The following is a 19828-nucleotide window of genomic DNA, read 5'->3' on the forward strand; positions in this document are numbered from 1 at the left end:
GGGTCCTAGAGGCAGCCTTGGTACTTATCACAATTGCCTGTTAGCTTGTTTGTTCACACCTCTTACCCTTTAATCAAACCTTCAAGGGAAGAACTATGCTCATGATAGAATCCTGTGTTTCTTACATAGGTGGATTTCTATTAAAATGTGCATAAAAGCCATTTCTCCAGAATATCTTTCTCTATTTCAGGATGACTAAATTATAATATGATTCAAAAAAAGATTAGTAGGACTTTTCAAATATATTGTCAATTTGGCTCTCCCTTTCAAGTTCCCTAGGATCTGTACGTCACCCATGCAGGGCCAATTTGGTGGCAAAGTTCCTGAAAAGCAGTTGAGATGTGCTTCTCACCTCCCAAAGCTTCTTTTCTTTCATCTTAGGTATTTTTGAGCCATTTAATGAGGTAGAAACTTCAGTCTGATTTCTTCATTGCACACTTTTTCCATTCATGTCATAAACTGTGTTGCTCTTAAAATGTTTCTGTTCCATTCCGTTCAGTTGCTCAGTCGTGTCCCTCTTTGCGACCCCGTGGACTGTAGCCTATCAGGCTTCTCCATCCATGGGATTCTCCAGGCAAGAATACTGGAGTGGGTTACCATCTCCTTCTCCAGGGGATCTTCCCGACCCAGGGATCGAACCCGGGTCTCCCGCATTGGAGGCAGACGCTTTAACCTCTGAGCCACATCTGAATATTTCAGATGAAAATATTAACCATAACTTATGCTGGCATCTGTAATTTGTTTCAATTTATTTTATATATTTTCTCTTGAATTCAAAATTTATATTTATTGAAATATCAGGCAAACTGAGCTTGTTGTTGTTCAGTCACCAAGTCGTATCCAACTCTTTGAGAACCAGAGACTGCAGCATGCCAGGCTTCTCTGTCCCTCACCATCTCCCAGAGTTTGCCCAAGTTCATGTCCAATGAATTGGTGATGTCATTCAATCATTTTGTTCTCTGTCACCCTCTTTCCTCCTGCCTTCAATCTTTCTCAGCATCACGGTCTTTCCTAATGAGTCAGTTGTTCGCATCAGGTGGCTAAAGCATTGGAGGTTCAGCATCAGTCCTTCCAAAGAGTATTCAGGGTTGATTTCCTTTAAGATTAGCTGGTTTGATCTCCTTGCTCTCCAAGAGACTCTCAAGAGTCTTCTCCAGCACCACAGCTCAAAAGCATTAATTCTTTGGCAGTCTTCCTTCTTTATTGTCCAGCTCTCACATTCGTACATTACTACTGGAAAGACCATAGCCTTGACTGTACGGACCTTTGTTGGCAAAGTGATGCCTTTGCATTTTAACACACTGTATAGGTTTGTCATAGCTTTCCCGCCAAGAAGTGATCATCTTCTAATTTCATGGCTGAAGTCACCATCTGCAGTGACTTTAGAGCCCAATAAGAGGAAATCTGTCACTGCTTTCATGTTTTCCCTTTCTATTTGCTATAAAGTGATGGGACTGGATGCCATGTTCTTAGTTTATCTTTTTTTTTTAGTATTTAATTTTAAGCTATCTTTTTTACTCTCCTCCTTCACTCTTATCATGAGGCTCTTTAGTACTTTAGGATATATTTTAGAAGACAAAATATTAAGATTTGAATTTTACAAAGAGAGAAAAATATAAGTAAAAATATATACTTTTGTATACCTGTTGGGTGCAGACAAGTAAACTTAGCCATCTTTCTTGGGCATAATAACAGTTTTCCCCCTCACAAATTAAGATAGTTTACCATCACCTCACAAGTTTTTAATGTAACTTTACTTATTTCTAGAACACATCATAAAACTGCTTATTCTAAATAAGCTATTCTAGCTTAGCCAAAAAATAAAGCTTTCTGTTATAATTATTTTTTCTCAAATGATTATTTTAATTTTCCTTATTTGTTTAACATCTCCAAAAACTGAGAATTATAATCATTTTTGTCAATTACAGTCAGTATTGTTATATCTTGTCTACTAGTTACTATTTTAATAAAAAATTCAAGAAATTAAGCAAAAATAATTAAATAATTGCAGTCTGAGTTATAAGAAGGGGAAGAAGAGATCATGTCCATACAACTTCACAGTGATCAAAAAAAAAGGCTTAAATGAAAGATTCACCTGCTAGTCAAATTTCTCTCAGTAGAAGTTGCAATGGAAATTTTTTTAAAGCTCATACCATTTAAAAAAAGGAGAATCATTTTGCAGTATACTATCTAGTCCCTGAATTTGAAACATCTTTATCTTTCTTTCATTTGTAAAATAAAAGTCATTAATACAAGGAAATACTATTTCTAGACTTTAGAAAGAATGTGACCAACATATAAAAACACATACAGTAAAATAAATTATCACTGGATCAGTCGGCCCTTGAACACTTCAGAGAAATTCCTGTTTATTCTTTCATCCATGTTATATCAAATGTTTTCTCTGAGAGTAGAGTGGAAACGTGACTTCTGTGGGCCTTTCTCATATTTTATCACAGAAAGGGTCATTCTCCCACAACTCAAAGGAAAAAGCTGAAGGAGAAAAGAGCCAGGGGTGGGAAAAAAATGAAGAAAGGGAGAAAGCATATGTTGAATGAGAGTTATGTGCATTTCCAATCCATTTTATATGTATTTTCTCATCTTTATTTTAACCCAGTGATGCATTTCCTTTCACCATTCTAATTAAAATAAGTGTTAGGGGTGTCAAATAATTTACCCACTTCCCTTACTTTGCTGTATCCTATAAGGCAATGCCAAAGAATGCTCAAACTACCGCACAATTGCACTCATCTCACACACTAGTAAAGTCATGCTCAAAATTCTCCAAGCCAGGCTTCAGCAATATGTGAACTGTGCACTTCCAGGTGTTCAAGCAGGTTTTAAAAAAGGCAGAGGTACCAGAGATCAAATTGCCAACATCTGCTGGATCATGGAGAAAGCAAGAGAGTTCCAGAAAAACATCTATTTCTGCTTCATTGACTATGCCAAAGCCTTTGACTGTGTGGATCACAATAAACTGTGGAGCATTCTGAAAGAGATGGGAATACCAGACCACCTGACCTGCCTCTTGAGAAACCTGTATGCAGGTCAGGAAGCAACAGTTAGAACTGGACATGGAACAACAGACTGGTTCCAAATAGAAAAAGGAGTACGTCAAGGCTGTATATTGTCACCCTGCTTATTTAACTTCTATGCAGAGTACATCATGAGGAACGCTGGGCTGGAAGAAGCACCAGTTGGAATGAAGATTGCCGGCAGAAATATCAATAACCTCAGATATCCAGATGACACCACCCTTATGGCAGAAAGTGAAGAGGAACTCAAAAGCCTCTTGATGAAAGTGAAAGAGGAGAGTGAAAAGGATGGCTTGAAGCTCAGCATTCAGAAAACAAAGATCATGGGATCTGGTCCCATCACTTCATGGGAAATAGATGGGGAAACAGTGGAAACAGTGTCAGATTTTATTTTGGGGGCTCCAAAATCACTGCAGATGCTGATTGCAGCCATGAAATTAAAAGACGCTTACTCCTTGGAAGGAAAGTTATGACCAACCTTGATAGTATATTAAAAAGCAGAGACATTACTTTGCCAACAAAGGTCCGCCTAGTCAAGGCTATGGTTTTTCCAGTGGTCATGTATGGATGTGAGAGTTGGACTGTGAAGAAAGCTGATCGCCCAAGAATTGATGCTTTTGAACTGTGGTGTTGGAGAAGACTCTTGAGAGTCCCTTGGACTGCAAGGAGATCCAACCAGTCCATTCTAAAGGAGATCAATCCTGGGTGTTCATTGGAAGGACTGATGCTGAAGCTGAAACTCCAATGCTTTGGCCACCTCATGCGACGAGCTGACTCACTGGAAAAGACTCTGATGCTGGGAAAGGTTGGGGGCGGGAGGAGAAGGGGATGACAGAGAATGAGATGGCTGGATTGCATCACCGACTCTGTGGACATGAGTTTGAGTGGACTCCGGGAGTTGGTGATGGACAGGGAGGCCTGGCGTTCTCTGATTCATGGAGTCGCAAAGAGTCGGACACGACTGAGCGACTGAACTGAACTGAGCTGATACTTATTAATGTAAAATCACACCACTCAGGAAAGTATCCTAGTTATCTCATGCTTATGTTAGTTGCTTAGTTGTGTCCAGCTCTTTGCGATCCCATATACTGTAGCTCACCAAGTTCCTCTGTCTATGGATTTTTCCAGGCAAGAATCCTGGAGTCAGTACCCATTACCTTTTCCAGGGGATCTTATCAACCCCTTGCAGGCAGATTCTTTCCATTCTGAGCCACCAGGGAAGCCTAACAATTCTGGAGTAGGTAGCCTATCCCTTCTCCAATGAATCTACCCAACCTAGGAATTTCATTGCAGATGGATTCTTTACCAGCTGAGCTACCAGGTATGCCCTGTGAAAGTTGCTCAATTGTGTCCAACTCTTTGTGACCCCATGGGCTGTAGCCCACCAGGCTCCTCTCTCCATGGGATTCTCCAGGCTGTAAGACTGGAGTGAGTAATGATTCCCTTCTCCAGGGGATCTTCCCAACCCAGGAATTGAACCCAGGTCTTCTGCATTCCTGGCAGATTCTGTACCATCTGAGCTACCAGGAAAGCCCATCCTAGTTATAAGGTTGTGGAATTACTGAACATTTTTATTTATCTCTCACAAAAGTACCGGAATTATCTATAGATATGTCAGAATATGAGGAATTAGAGTTCTAGGCAACCCTTGCTAGATGGCTCAAACAAATCTGATGATGAGTTTGTTTAGATCTCAGAGTCCATTTCAGTATACAGCATAGGGTCATAGATTAAAAGAAATCAGCTAGCCATAGATCAAAAGATAATTATTAATCAGATTCTTCCTGTCAGTTTTCCAAAAATAATTATGCCCAGAGAGGAAATACAACTCAGAAACTCACATAAAATAGTTTCATTCCTGGCTATATCATTATCTTTGTATGCTATATAAGTATGAAATTGGGCAGGCCATTAAATCTCTAAAAATCTTACATTCTTCATCTGTTCTAATTATCCTTAAAATAATTTTATAGGCAAAGCATATTTCATTTATTACCTATTTAATAAAGGAATGAGATTACATATAGTTTCATTTCTATTCTAAGTAACTTCCCCCAAATGCCCTTAATTTTCCTTTATGACAAATTTTTCAATTTGAAAATGGTTTAAAAAAACTTATTCATCATTGTAGTGAGAGAAGAATCAAATGTGTCATGTATTATGCACATATTGAATAATAAAAAATAAACATGTATTAAAGGTGTGTTCCTTCACTACAATTCATGGGGCAAAGATAGTCTCTTCATTTTGATAAGTGAACCTTGACTTCCTTCACATAATACAGAAAATAATAACTTGAAGTGGATTATAACATAAACATGAAAGTTAAAACAATCTACTAGGAGCAATTTTATTTTTCATAACCTTAGGGTTTGATAAATATTCCTAAAACAGGCTCAAACTAGCACTAATGAAGAAGCAAAAGATTAAAACTGGATTTAATTAAAATTAAGAAGAGTGAAAAGGAAGGTTGAAGTCTGTGAGAAAGTATTTGCAAAATACAAAGAATTTGTATCAGGAAAAATCTACAGTACTCCTACAAATCAATAAGAAAAAGACTAACAATCCAATAAAAATGGGCAAGCCACTCAAACAGAGTTAACAAAAGATAATGCTGAAATGACCAATAATCCTGGGAAAACATGTTCAATATTGTTAGTCAGCAAGTTAAGCCACGGTAAGATACTATTAGACCCATAAGAATGGTTACAATGAAAAAGGCTGACAATAGCAAACAAAAGAAGGATATGGAACAACTGGAGTGTTCTTACACTTCTAATGAGAATAAACATTTGCACAACATTTTAATGAAATATTTTGGCAATATCTACCAGATCAAAACATACACATGCTGTAGGATCCAGCAATTCTACTCCAACATATAGCCAAGACAAAGGACTGAATCTGCCTACCAAAATACATTGGAATGTTCGTGCAGTGTTATTTAGAATAGCCCAAAGCTGTAAACAGGCTTCCCTGGTGGCTTAGTGGTAAAGAATCCTTCTGCCAATGTAGGAGATACAGGTTTGTACCTGGGTCAGGAACATCCCCTGGAGGAGGGCATGGCAACTCACTCCAGTATTCTTGTTTGGAAAATCCCATGGACAGAGGAACCTGCTGGGCTACAGTCCATGGGGTCACAAAGAGTTGGACATGACTGAGCAAGCATGCAATTCCAAAGCAGTAAACAACCCAAGTATCCACCAACATGAAAATGAATAAACTGTGGTATATTCATATAATGGGATATTGCACAGCAATGAGAACAAACCACCACTGCATGCAATAACACGAATGAATCTTGTAGATTTCACTTCCATTGGATAAAGCCTAGACACAAAGGAGTACATAGCTCATTATACTATTTACATAAAGTTCAGAAACAGGCAAGACTCATCTGTGATGGTGGACATCAGAATAGTTATTAGTTTGGAGAAGAATGCTGGGTAGAAGAAGGTTTGAGGGAACCAACTGGGTTACTAAAATGAGCTACATGTTCTGGATAGTGATTACTACACACATATTTTTGTGTAAATATTTGTCTAGATGAGCTTACATTTAAGATCTGTATTTAACTGCTGCTTGCAAGTTATGTCTCAATAAACAAAAGTAATATTAAAATAAAAGTTTTAAATCTTTCAAACTTTCATTCCATACACTGATTGGTATAGGTGGAATATGGGTTTGAAAAATGCTAAAAACATTTCTTCAGGTCAACCATTAAAGAATAAAATTAGTTTGAACAAATTAATGTTGAACATAAAACTTCAGTGGTATGTGCTAAGCTGCTTAGTCATGTTTGACTCTTTGCAACCCTGTAGATTATACCCTGCCAAGCTGTCCATGGGATCCTCCAGGCAAGAATACTGGAGTGATGGCTTTTTCCTTCTAGGGGGCATCTTCCCGACCCAGGGATCTAACCTGCGTCTCTTATGTCTCCTGGAGCAGCATATGGATTCTTTACCACTAGTGCCACCTGGGAAGCCTCTCAATGATATAGCCTTAGTAGTTAAAATTTAGGGGAAGAACAGACCAAAGAGTCAATTAAAATAGCATCTGCTGAAAAGACTCTGATGCTGGGAGGGATTGGGGCAGGAGGAGAAGGGGACGACAGAGGATGAGATGGCTGGATGGCATCACCGACTCAATGGACATGAGTTTGAGTGAACTCTGGGAGTTGGTGATGGACAGGGAGGCCTGGCATGCTGCAGTTCATGGGGTCACAAAGAGTCGGACACGACTGAGCAACTGAACTGAAGTGTCCATTGTCTAGGATTTTACAGGAAATTTATATGTCTTAAAATATTATATGCTTAGCTGTTTCCTCACTCCCCATTCCCCAGGTTTGTTTCAGAGGTAGATGAATAGAGCAATATTTAAAATGTTTATGAAGGAACGATTCTAAACCACTAGAATCTCCTATCATAAAACAACATGTCCAAAGGGATAGCATATGAAACAGTAGCATTAAATGACATCTTCATGGACTTTGGGCCTTCCCTGGTAGCTCAGCTGGTAAAGAATCCAGTTGCAATGCAGAAGACCTCAGTTCGATTCCTAGGTCAGGAAGATCTCCTGGAGAGGGGATAGTCTACCCATTCCAGTATTCTTGAGCATCCCTGTTGGCTCAGAAACCACCTGGTAAAGAATCCACCTGAAATGTGGGAGAGCTGAGTTCGATCCCTGGGTTGGGAAGATCCCCAGGAGGAGGGCATGCAACCCATTCCAGTATCTTGCCTGGGAAATCCCCATGGACAGAGGTGCCTGGTGGGCTACAGTTCATAAGTCTCAAAGAGTCAGACACAACTGAGCAACTAAGCACACAGTCCAGGTTTTAAAGTAACAGTTGCTTGCAGGACCATGGTTATGTATTTGGAGATTGTGGTTCTTCTTCATTCATCTTTTCATATTTTTCTTTGCCTTTAAATATCTTCCTCTTAAATAGTTGTTCTGCTGTGCTAGAAACACAGGCCTTCTCAACAACCCCAAATGTCAGCAGTCAGATAAGTCTTTCAATCCTAAGCAAATACAAACTTTGTTTTGCAATGCATACCTTCTAACCTGTTTGAATACTCACCTTTTGTAATCCTAGAAACTCTTCAGGTAGAAGAGTCACTGATATGAGGTTTCAGCTATACTTGAAAGACAGATAGCCCAGTATCAACAATCTCCTAACAAAATGCATGTTTAGTCTACATGGTATGCTTATGGTCACTCGCACACTATTCTAAATAATTTTTGCTACAAAGTTGTACCACAGACTATCTAAATATCTTACTCTGCTAGATTTTTTCACTCACTTTCTAAAATGTCATAAATTGCTTTCAGTCTAAATATGGGAATAACTTTTTAAAACTACTAAGGATCACCAAGACACAGAGCTGATAATACCTATTGGAAAGCAGGAAGGACAGAGAAGCATACCGATAACAAAGTTGGCCTTAGAGGCTGACTGCCCATACTGTTGCTCAATGTACTTCGGTTTGTAAGTTACCATGCCAAATAAAGAATTGAACTGAACAGTGCTTGCACATAAATATAAGAAGTACACTGGATTTCCAAAAAGACTCTTCAGTGATGGCAGAAAATCTATAAGACAAAAATAGCATGGAGTAATTAAAGACAATGTCACACTTGGCAGAATATTCAGCCATAGTCTCAGAGCTGAACGGTTGAGTCCTATTGTCATGGTTCCCAGGAGAATTTATAGAGTGGTACACCCACACACTGAATGTTAAGCCAGGGACATAAGACAGAATTGAGATCTGGCCAGGTTCAGATCCAGACCTAGGTGCTCACTTCCACAGACATAAAATCTAGATTTTTAATTAGAATCAGTCAGGTAAGAACAGATTCCTCTGATGTGGTAAGAGACATGAAGTATAAGAAAACTCCCTCCCCATCAGGCTGAAAGTCATAGGCTCGACATCAGAAACCTGAGTTTTCTGGTCTCTCTCCTTTGAACTTGGGTCATGAAAGCAGAGAAGAGAATGAAACTTTTCTCCAGTTAATTATTGATAGAATGAGCTTTGGCATTCTCTCTTCTTCCTTTTATACAAGCCAAATAGAAATCTGAAGATTTTCTATAAATGTCAATATTGCTGGGCCAGTTGAAGGGGACCAATCTTTCTCATGGTCACCCATTTCCATAGGAAAGGAATTCACTAGAACATGTCTGACCTTTGGCCCTATACTCACTCCTTTGATTGTTGGTGGGACACGTGCAGTGGTGCGCATTCTCAAGTGGGTGGATGTTATCTGTCAAATGGCCACAAGCCCTGAAGGTTCACTTTTCTGACCACACAGACTAATGTGAAGCAACCCTCCCAGGAGGGCTGTTTGCAAGGTCTACACGGAGGAGGTGTAAGGGTGGAGATGGCAGCAAAGACTTTTAAAAGTCTTCATTTCTGCTTCCTGTGCTCAGTTGCATCCAACTCTTTGCAACCTTATGGACTGTAGCCGAACTGGCTCTTCTGTCCATGGAATTTCCCAGGCAAGAATACTGGAGTGAGTTGCTATTTCTGCCTCTAGGGGAGCTTATTGATCCAGGGATCGAACTCTAAAGTGTCCTGTGTCCCATTCATTGGCAGACAAATTCTTTACCTTTGTGCCACATGGGAAGCCCTGCTTCCTGTACAGTTTCTCAATTTTTTTTTTCTGAAAACATGAAGTGGAGAGAGAAGTATTGCTTATAGATCACCCTAAAGTTTCAACAGAAATATGGAAAGTGCTTCATAACCAAAGAGAATTGGGCTTACCTCTTGCCATTTCCATGATTTTTGCTTTTTCTCCAGGAGGTGTTTGGTAGTCCATGTGATCATCCATAATAAACTTAGATTTCTCAGAGGAGGAACTGGAGTCCTCTCTGCTCCTGGGTCTTGGTAGAGTCCTTGGTAAACACCAGAAAGGCACAGCTGCCAGAAGAGTGATAATTCCTGCTATGAGATAGCCAAGCCACCAGGCACCCACCCACTGCGGGTCCTTTGGGGTGATGGTTATATGATCTGAAAAAGAGACAGGGTGACTAGAGAACATATACAGCAAAGCTGGTTAATAAGCCTCTTAAAAAAAATCCTAGCGTTAGCTCTATCACATCATAAAAATACATAATAATTCATACATGACAACTTTTTTTCTAATCTGAACATGTGCCTGATGAACTATGGATGAAGGCTCATGACATTGTATAGAAGACAGGAATCAAGACTATCCACAAGAAAAAGAAATGCAAAAAGCAAAATGGCTGTCTGAGGAGGCTTTACAAATAGCTGTGAAAAGAAGAGAAGGGAAAAGCAAAGGAGAAAAGGAAAGATATACCCATGTGAAAGCAGAGTTCCAAAGAACAGCAAGGAGAGATAAGAAAGCCTTCCTCAAGATCAATGCAAAGAAATAGAGAAAAATGATAGAATGGGAAATACTAGAGATCTCTTCAAGAAAATTAGAGATACCAAGGAAACATTTAATGCAAAGATGGGCTCGATAAAGGACAGAAATGGTATGGACCTAACAGAAGCAGAAGATATTAAGAAGAGGTGGCAAGAATACACAGAAGAACTGTACAAAAAAGATCTTCATGACCCAGATAATCACAATGGTGTGATCACTCACCTAGAGCCAGACATCCTGGAATGTGAAATCAGATGGGCCTTAGGAAGCATCACTATGAACAAAGCTAGCGGAGGTGATGGAATAACAGTTGAGCTATTTCAAATCCTGAAAGATGATGCTGTGAAAGTGCTCACTCAATATGCCAGCTAAATTTGTAAAACTCAACAGTGGCCACAGGACTGGAAAATGTCAGTTTTCATTCCAATCCCAAAGAAAGGCAGTGCCAAAGAATGCTCAAACTACCACACAATTGCACTCATCTCACACTCCAGGAAAGCAATGCTTAAAATTCTCCAAGCCAGGCTTCAGCACTACGTGAACTGTGAACTTCCAGATGTTCAAGCTGGTTTTAGAAAAGGCAGAGGAACCAGAGATCAAATTGCCAACATCTTCTGGATCATCAAAAAAGCAAGAGAGTTCCAGAAAAACATCTATTTCTGCTTTATTGACTATGGCAACACCTTTGACTGTGTGGATCACAATAAATTGTGGAAAATTCTGAAAGAGATGGGAACTGCAGACCACCTGATCTGCCTCTTGAGAAACCTGTATGCAGGTCAGGATGCAACAGTTAGAACTGGACATGGAACAACAGACTGGTTCCAAGTAGGAAAAGGAGTACATCAAGGCTGTATATTGTCACCCTGCTTATTTAACTTCCATGCAGAGTACATCATGAGAAATGCTGAGCTGGAGGAAGCACAGGCTGGTATCAAGATTGCCAGGAGAAATATCAATAACCTCAGATATGCAGATGACACCACCCTTATAGCAGAAAGTGAAGAAGAATTAAAGAGCCTCTTGATGAAAGTGAAAGAGGAGAGTGAAAAGTTGACTTAAAGCTCAACATTCAGAAAACTAAGATCATGGCATCCAGTCCCATCACTTCATGGCAAATAGATGGGGAAACAGTGGAAACAGTGGCTGACTTTATTTTGGGGGGGCTCCAAAATCGCTGCAGATGCTGATTGCAGCCATAAAATTAAAAGATGCTTACTCCTTGGAAGGAAAGTTATGACCAATCTAGACAGCATATTGAAAAGCAGAGACATTACTTTGTCAACAAAGGTCCTTCTAGTCAAGGCTATTTGGTTTTTCCAGTGGTCATGTATGGATGTGAAATTTGGACCGTGAAGAAAGCTGATTGCCAAAGAATTGATGCTTTTGAACTGTGGTGTTGGAGAAGACTCTTGAGAGTCCCTTAAACTGCAAGGAGATCCAACCAGTCCATCCTAAAGGAAATCAGTCCTGAATATTCACTGGGAGGATTGATGCTAAAGCCGAAACTCCAATACTTTGGCCACCTGATGCGAACAGCTGAGTCATTTGAAAAGACCCTGATGCCGGGAAAGATTGAGGGCAGGAGGAGAAGGGGATGACAGAGGATGAGATGGTTGGATGGCATCACCGACTCAATAGACGTGGGTTTGGGTGAACTCCGGGAGTTGGTGATGGACAGGGAGGCCTGATGTGTTGTGGTTCATGGGGTCGCAAAGAGTCGGACACAACTGAGCAACTGAACTGAAATGAACATTATTATGATCTTGCTTTTTAAAGAAAAGAAGATGTTTTCAGAGCCCAATTATTTCTCTTTCTTTCCTTAGATTAAAAGTATAGAATTCACAGTCTGGAAGGGGTTCTCACTCTGCTCTGGGCTTTTGCAGAGGGACCCCTGGACCTATGACAGGAGGAAAGCAACATGTGAGAAAGATTTCAGTCAGTTCAGTCAGTTCAATCAGTTCAGTCACTCAGTCGTGTCCGACTCTCCGCAACCCCATGAATCACAGCACGCCAGGCCTCCCTGTCCACCACCAACTCCCGGAGTTCACTCAAACTCATGTCCATCGAGTCGGTGATGCCATCCAGCCATAAAGACTTAGGAGGGTTTAAAACCTTCTGCTGCCTCTCCCACATGAGTGCCATTTTCATCTGATTTACACATTGAATGTCTAGGATTTTACTGAAAGAAAAAGACCCTATATGCTGTGGCCCAAATCTCGTCTGAGTCACTCAGAATGTTATTTATTAAATGATGATTTGTAATATTTCAGAGATATTCTAGGTCTGATACAAGATTTGTATATGTTTTAACATCAATATTTATTCATTATAAATTTTTTGATACTGTTTATTTGACTGAAATGTAAGAATTGACAAGTGTATTTTAAGCAAATAAAGTTTTTTTAAAATATATATATGAGAACATATGAAACATACTATTATACTCTAACTCTACTACATTCTATGAGAATCCTTTAACAATTAGGCTTGATCAACACTACATTATACTCAGTGAAATGTTTGATTTAGTTTATCACTGCCTGTTCATTGCTTCCTTTAACACTTTCTTATCTATATCTGTCGCCATGACCAGATTTTAAACATCATGAAGTCAAGGAATCAACTATTTTGCTCACTTTGGTAGAACATCACTTGAATTAGAGTAGACATGAAATAAATTTGAGGAGTAATAAATGAATAAACAAAATTTCCGGAATGCATATTCCAGTTATTTGATTAAAAAAGAACAGCTAGCAAAAGTGTTTTGCATTCTATTGTAACACATAATAATCATTTGCAACACACACTAATGACAAGGCAATTCCAAATTTTTTAAAAATAAAATTTGTTTTCTTGTTTTTAACTGCTTTCTAGGAATTCTTCAGAAAAACAGATAATTTCTATCCGTGTTTAGGGCCTACATCTTATAAGGAAAGAAACAAATTAACAGTTATGGAGAGATGAAGTCCTCATTTATTCCCTCCACAAGCATTCCTCCAGAAGGAAAGTTATTCTCACTATAAAGTTCCTTCAACTAAAAAAGATTTGTACATTAAATAAAGGAATTTCAGTTGCCAGAGACTTTCAATTGTTGGCCTTTTTGGAAAGTCCAGAAATATGTTATTAACTGATGTGACTGTAGTGAATGTTGATTCACCTGAGGCCTACAAGAAGCCACAGTTGTTAGTCTTAACTAAGCTTGAATGCCTTTAAATTGGGAAACCAGATGTGGAAAATGATACAACTGATTAACAAACTATGGGTCATCTGGTTATAATCACCACCTATTTTTCATGTTCCATTTATTAATGTGTGTGATAATTGTATAAGTAATAAGTTTTCAAGGATATTTTCATTTTATGTAAGACTACCATCCTATCATTTTGTAAAAAGACAATTTGATATTTTTGGACACTATTCCCATTAAAAATTACAGTAACTAAAATAAATGAATAAATAGAAATAAACATCCTTACCTAGATTTACAAAGCCAATGTCAACATACAGTTTGGCACATAAGGAGCCTAACAGGAAGCCAAAGATTGGTCCTATAATTGCAACCGTCTGCACACATCCTGCAAAATACAAAAGTACCATTTCTTTGCTCTTGTAAATTAATAAATTTTTAAACAGGAAACATGCATGAGATCCAGTTAGTCACTGAAAATATTTCATCAACTCTTCCCTTAAGTGTGCTTAATTTGTCAACTTTTCAACCTCACTGAATCCGGAAATAACTTCTTCTCAGTGTTGGAAGAAGAATGAGCATCTTTATGGCATTGATTACCTTTTAGTAAGAACATAACACTAAGACTCAGCTAATTTTGGCAAATGGAACAAATTTTACTCCCTAGGATTGGATTCCCCTAGTGATAAAAATCGGAATTATACTGTTCTGACAGTTTTTCAAAAACCTTTTATGGTCAGTTGCTTAATTGACCATAAGACTTGTTTTGACATTAAAATTGATTTCTTCCGTCTTAATGGGAAAGAGCTTGTGTTTAGAGCTTCCAGGGGACCACCTGTGAACACAGTAACTATGCAGCTCAAGCAAAGGAGCTTGACTTGAGAGAGGGGAGAGGTGCACTCTGCAATGCTCCTGACCCACCTGGGCAGCTCCAGGTAGCTGAAGCAGATCTCCTCAATGACATCATTTCTAGTAACCAGAAAGTCTGCTGTTCCTTGCAAAATATCACCCATCTGCCTTTTATTTCATCACAGACTGTATTGCGCATATCCCTGGGAGATTCACTGGAGGAGTAAATAGCAGTTGCGTGTATGCATGTACGCTCAATAGTGTCTGACTTTCTGTGACCCCATGGGCTGTAGGGGGAGGACAGGACATATCAAACAGCCCAGCTGAGCAGCGGGTCCCCACAGTGTCACACTATGCAGTGAAAGAAGAACCACGTCTGGGCTAAGGGCTGAGTCCTCAGTCTTGTGGTCTTTGGCACTTTTCTTAAACTTTCTAGACCTCGATTTTGTTGTTATTGTTGTTCAGTCACTAAGTCATATCCAACTCTTTTATGACCCCATGGACTGTAGCCCACCAGGCTTATCTGTCCATAGATTTCCCATGCAAAAATACTGGAGTGGGTTGCCATTTCCTCCTCCAGAGAAGCTTCCTGAACCTGGGATCAAACCCACATCTCCTGTGGCTCCTGCGTTGGCAAGCAAATTCCTTAACACTGAGCCACCTGGGAAATTCATACCAGATCTTTTACAGAATAGAAAAGAGGAAAAAGGAGAAAGAGCAGCCTCTGAGCTCCTGGACAGGACAGGGACACGATGACACCTATATGCATCTCCCAGCTACAGTCTTTCTTCTGGTCCCCAGAGTAATGGCCTAGCACATGTGATGGAGCTTCTGTTCTACCTCGTGATCTGTGCTGCAGCTTCCCATTATAACAGGTGCCCTGTTTTTAACTACATACAGCATGCTTGGCTATCATCAGAACCCTCTGGAATTCCATGTGACTAGCCAGGACAGAACTATACCTAGCTATAGTTAAGTGAGTGAAATCGCTCATCATGTCCGACTGTTTGCAACCCCATGGACTGGGGCCCACCAAGCTCCTCCATTCAGGCACAGTGCCACCCTGCCCCTACACCCATTGCCTTAATGAATTTAAATCTTGTCCATCTGTCTCTGAAGGTGAAACCCTCAGAAGATCAGAAACCCCAGAAACCAAGACTAATGTATGAAACAGAGAATGAATTTAGCTTCCAGAACATAAGAGGCACTCAAATGCTGCTTTGATTCGCCTAACTTTGGAATTGCTATATTTTTGTTTTGGGTCAGGAAGCTCCCCTGGAGGAGGAAATGGCAACCCACTCCAGTATTCTTGTCTGAAAAAGCCCAAGACAGAGGAGTCTGGTGGGATATAGTCCATGGGGTGGAAAAGAGTTTACCGAACACACCTATTTTGGTGATTTTAGCCACTATTCTATGCACTGGGAAAAGAATTGACCGAACACACCTATTTTTGTGATTTTAGCCACTATTCTATTCACTGGGACCTGTTCTAGAAAAGAGTGGCTCAGGCCTGGCTCTTGTCCTTCTTCTATATCCATAAAGATACAGGTCATACATCACAGCAGTTGAGCTCACAGATAATTTCTTTTAATCTGATATTCTTTCCCTCATGCAATAGGTCCTTTTAACTGAAGTTTCCTCACTATCCAAACCCTCAGTGTGAACTTCAAAAAAGTGTGAACTGAATAGAGGAGTTAGATATGAAATATAAAACCTTCCACACCCTATTTAGTTGAGAATAGAGTTAAGAAAACCAGGTATCCTGCACCCCAGGAAGATGAATGAGGTGGGAATTACCAATATAGAAAGCCGAGTTGTCCTGGCTAGCAAAATCATCAAGGTAGGCAATGCCTAGAGGCTGAATGGGAGTTTCTCCAAATCCACGAAGAAGGTTTCCCAGGAAGACGTAAACCCACATGGAGGAGCTGGAGTCAATTTGACATTCTTAAAACGAAAGCAAACAAAAGGATTGAAATTCAATCACTATTGAAGTTAAACATTTATTCTGGATGTCTACAAGTTGTCCTAAAGATGCATGAGAATGCAGAAGTGAAATCAGCAATAAATCGATTGATAGGAGTTTGAGCAAGATATTTTAGGTAGTGTAAATCCCCCAGAAACTGACCAAGGAAATCTATTGTTCTTCTTATTTCCTTTCTTTTTATTTCATATTTCTACTGAATTATTTGAATTCCTACACTTTAGTAACATACAATATCCAATCTGGGACAAAAATAGAGAAATTTGAACAAAGGCTTTTCTTGCCTTAATCTTTAAACTTTCTATTTTACAACAGAAATCACTTGCAATTTTATTGGTGACCAAGGTTTATTTGAGAATCAAATTTTATATGGGTGATACTTCAAATTTTAGCAGCATTGCCTACAACTAAAATAGTTTGATAGTGAACAGACATGTTAAGGGCTCACATTTCAGAAACAAATTCATATAAAACTTAAAAACAATACTTGGTGGCTCAGATAGTAAAGGATCTGCCTGAGATGCAATGCAGGAGACCCAGGTTCAATCCTGAGTCTGGAAGATGCCCTGGTGTAGGGAATGGCTCTCCACTCCAGTATCCTTGCTTGGAGAATTTCATGCACAGTGGAGTCCAGAAGGCTACAGTCCATGGGGTCGCAAAGAGTCGGATATGACTGAGGGACTGCCACTTTCATGCTTTAGTGGTATAATAATTCCAAAAAAAGAGAAGCTTCTGATGGAAATTCAAAGCTAAAAAGTTTTAAATGCTTTCATAAAAGTCATGTCTTAATATGGTCATGTGAAATAGAATAATTACTCCCCATATCATAATTAAATACAGTTAGGTGACTTTAACAAAAGTAACAATATTAACTACCTCCAACAATCACCACTTCTGGAAGCTCCCTTTCTGGCAAGCACTGAGCTAAGTGGTTTGCAGACATTTTCAAAGCGAATTATCCTAAGAATCTTATGAGGTAGGAGATATTTTCTCTTCTGGTAACTTTGAAAGTAATTTTTGAAAGTGAAGTGTGGGTTGTTAAGAACTGGGGTGAATGCTTTTGTGTGGATGAATCAGACTTTGTGACAGAAAAGATTACTGTGCAATCATATGACGTTTAGTTATGATTTTGCCTCCCCTAGAATGTAGTCAAGTGACCAGGGATATTTCACTTATCTTCTCTGGATTTTTATTTCACTCCCCAAAATATAACGGGACTTCTTTTTCAACATTGATTCCAGTGTCAATTTCAGCCCTGACTTTGGGGGATTCTATTACTGTTGATAGAGGAGTCTTGTAGATAAGTGTAGACACTTTGGCTCTGGGCTTTCCAATACAGTGGCCACAAGTCACATGTGGCCACTGGAATTTATTAATTAAAATTACATGAAATTAAAAATTCAACTCCTCAGTCTCACTGGCTATACTTTAAGTACTCAATACAGGATGCTCAGGGCTCATGCACTGGCATGAACCAGAGGGATGGGATGGGGAGGGAAGCGGGAGGGGGGTTCAAGATGGGGAACACATGTACACCTGGGGCAGATTCATGTCAATATATGGCAAAGCCAATACAATAATATAAAGTAATTAGCCTCCAATTAAAATAAATAAATTTTAAAAAATAAAAATAAATAGTTACATGGGGCTAATAGCTACTATGTGTGTGCGTATGTGTTAGTCACTCAGTTGTGTCCAACTCTTTGCAACACATTGAGCTGTAGCCTGTCAGGCTCCTCTGTCCCTGGGATTCTCCAGGCAACAGTACTGGAGTGGGTAGCCATGCCCTCCTCCAGGGGATCTTGCTGACTCAGAAATCGAACCTGGGTCTCCTGCATTGCAGGCAGATTCTTTACCATCTGAGCCACAAGTGGACACTATAGATATAGAACATCCCCATCACTATAGAAGTTCTGGTAGACAGCTCTACTCTAAAATATTTGGAAGAAATGGGGTTTCTGTTCAAAGCATTTTTGAGATGAGTCCTCTATTTACCCCGCTAACCCCTTTAGGATATGCTTGCGTCCATTGTATCTAAGGTTTGTGTATACCTATGACTTTAAGCGAACAGGATTTCATTTAAAGGAAAGAAGAACATTGGTTTATGAGTCTTATATTCCGTACCTGCCTAATAATTTTTATCTTTACATTAAAAAACCTCATCCCCCACCCCTAAACCCTACATTTCTCTTTTTAATATGAAAGGTTTAAATATTAGTTATATTGTCATTTATGGGCTTCCTGGGTGGCACAATGATAGAGAAAATGCTTGCCAATGCAGGTGACACAAGAGATGCAGGTTTGATTGCTTTTCAGGAAGATCCCCTGGAGAAGCAAATGGCAGCCCACTCCAGTATTCTTGCCTGGAAAATTCCAGGGACAGAGGAGCCTGGCAGAGTACAGTCCATGAGGTCACAAAGAGTCAAAAACGACAGCACACAAACACACACGCATTGTCATTTATAATATGTCTCTCACTTGATTGTAAAAACCAAACCCAGAATATCTTCAATGACTGTACATTATGTACAGGCCAAAGTCTAAATCCTTTAGTCTGTCTCCTTGCTTCTTTGTGTGGATCTGAATTAAACTGAACTAAACTTTTGTTGTTCAGTGGCTAAGTCATGTCTGACTCTGCAGTCCTGTGTACTGCAGCATGCCAGGCTTCCCTTTCCTTCATTATCTCCCAAAGTTTGTTTCAAACTCATGTCCATTGAGTCAGTGACACCATCTTATCCTCTTTTGCCCCCTTCTTCTCTTGCTCTCAATCTTTCCCAGCATCAGGTCTTTTCCAATGAGTCGTCTTTTCTCATCAGGTAGCCAAAGTATTGGAGCTTTAGCTTCAGCAGCAGTTCTTCCAGTGAACATTCAGGGTTGATATCTTTTAGAATTGACTGGTTTGATCTCCTTGCTGTCCAGTGGATTCTCAAGAGTCTTCTCCAGCACCAGAGTTCAAAAGCATCAATTATTTGGCACTCAGCCTTTTTTATGGTCCAAATATCCATTATATTCTTACAAATCAACCCCTCTGTTCTCATTCATTGATTTATATATGTTCTCCTGAATGTATCTATTGCCTTCTTTCATGCTTTCCTTTTCCTCTAGAATGCCTTCTTTTTATACAGCAGGATAGGATAAACCTTTTACATGTATATGACTACCCCCATATTTCTCCTCATATTTCAGGATTTCTTTTAATCCCCTTATCCTTGCTTTCATTCAGTCAGAGTCATTGGCCAGAAAAAGGACATCTCAAAGGAAAGCATCAATGAGGACATCAGGGGAGTGAAAAGGTTTTATGGTGTAGATAAAAGATTTAGATGGATAGCAAGAAAGAAGAAAGAAGGGCTTTCACAATGCCTCTAAAGAAGTGGATTCCGCAGCCTA

General features: G+C 39.5%; 1 protein-coding gene across 3 annotated transcripts in view; it reads right to left on the reverse strand.

Annotated features, from left to right (window-relative positions):
* Positions 1-19828, reverse strand: part of SLCO1C1 (solute carrier organic anion transporter family member 1C1) — a 64723-nt gene that overhangs the window by 25976 nt on the left and 18919 nt on the right. For 2 of the 3 annotated variants that reach the window (XM_088836730.1, XM_055395602.2), the window contains exons 5-8: positions 16258-16404; positions 13901-13999; positions 9794-10039; positions 8460-8624 (exon numbers count right to left, since the gene is read on the reverse strand). In XM_088836730.1, the coding sequence (XP_088692856.1) occupies positions 8460-8624; positions 9794-10039; positions 13901-13999; positions 16258-16404 (657 nt within the window). The remainder of the gene's footprint in view (positions 1-8459; positions 8625-9793; positions 10040-13900; positions 14000-16257; positions 16405-19828) is intronic. The other variant, XM_088836731.1, reaches the window with a different exon arrangement.

The sequence above is a fragment of the Moschus berezovskii genome, chromosome 6 (genome assembly GCF_049115385.1).
Source record: "Moschus berezovskii isolate FMDL1 chromosome 6, NW_MosBer_1.0, whole genome shotgun sequence".
NCBI classification, from domain to species: Eukaryota; Metazoa; Chordata; class Mammalia; order Artiodactyla; family Moschidae; genus Moschus; species Moschus berezovskii.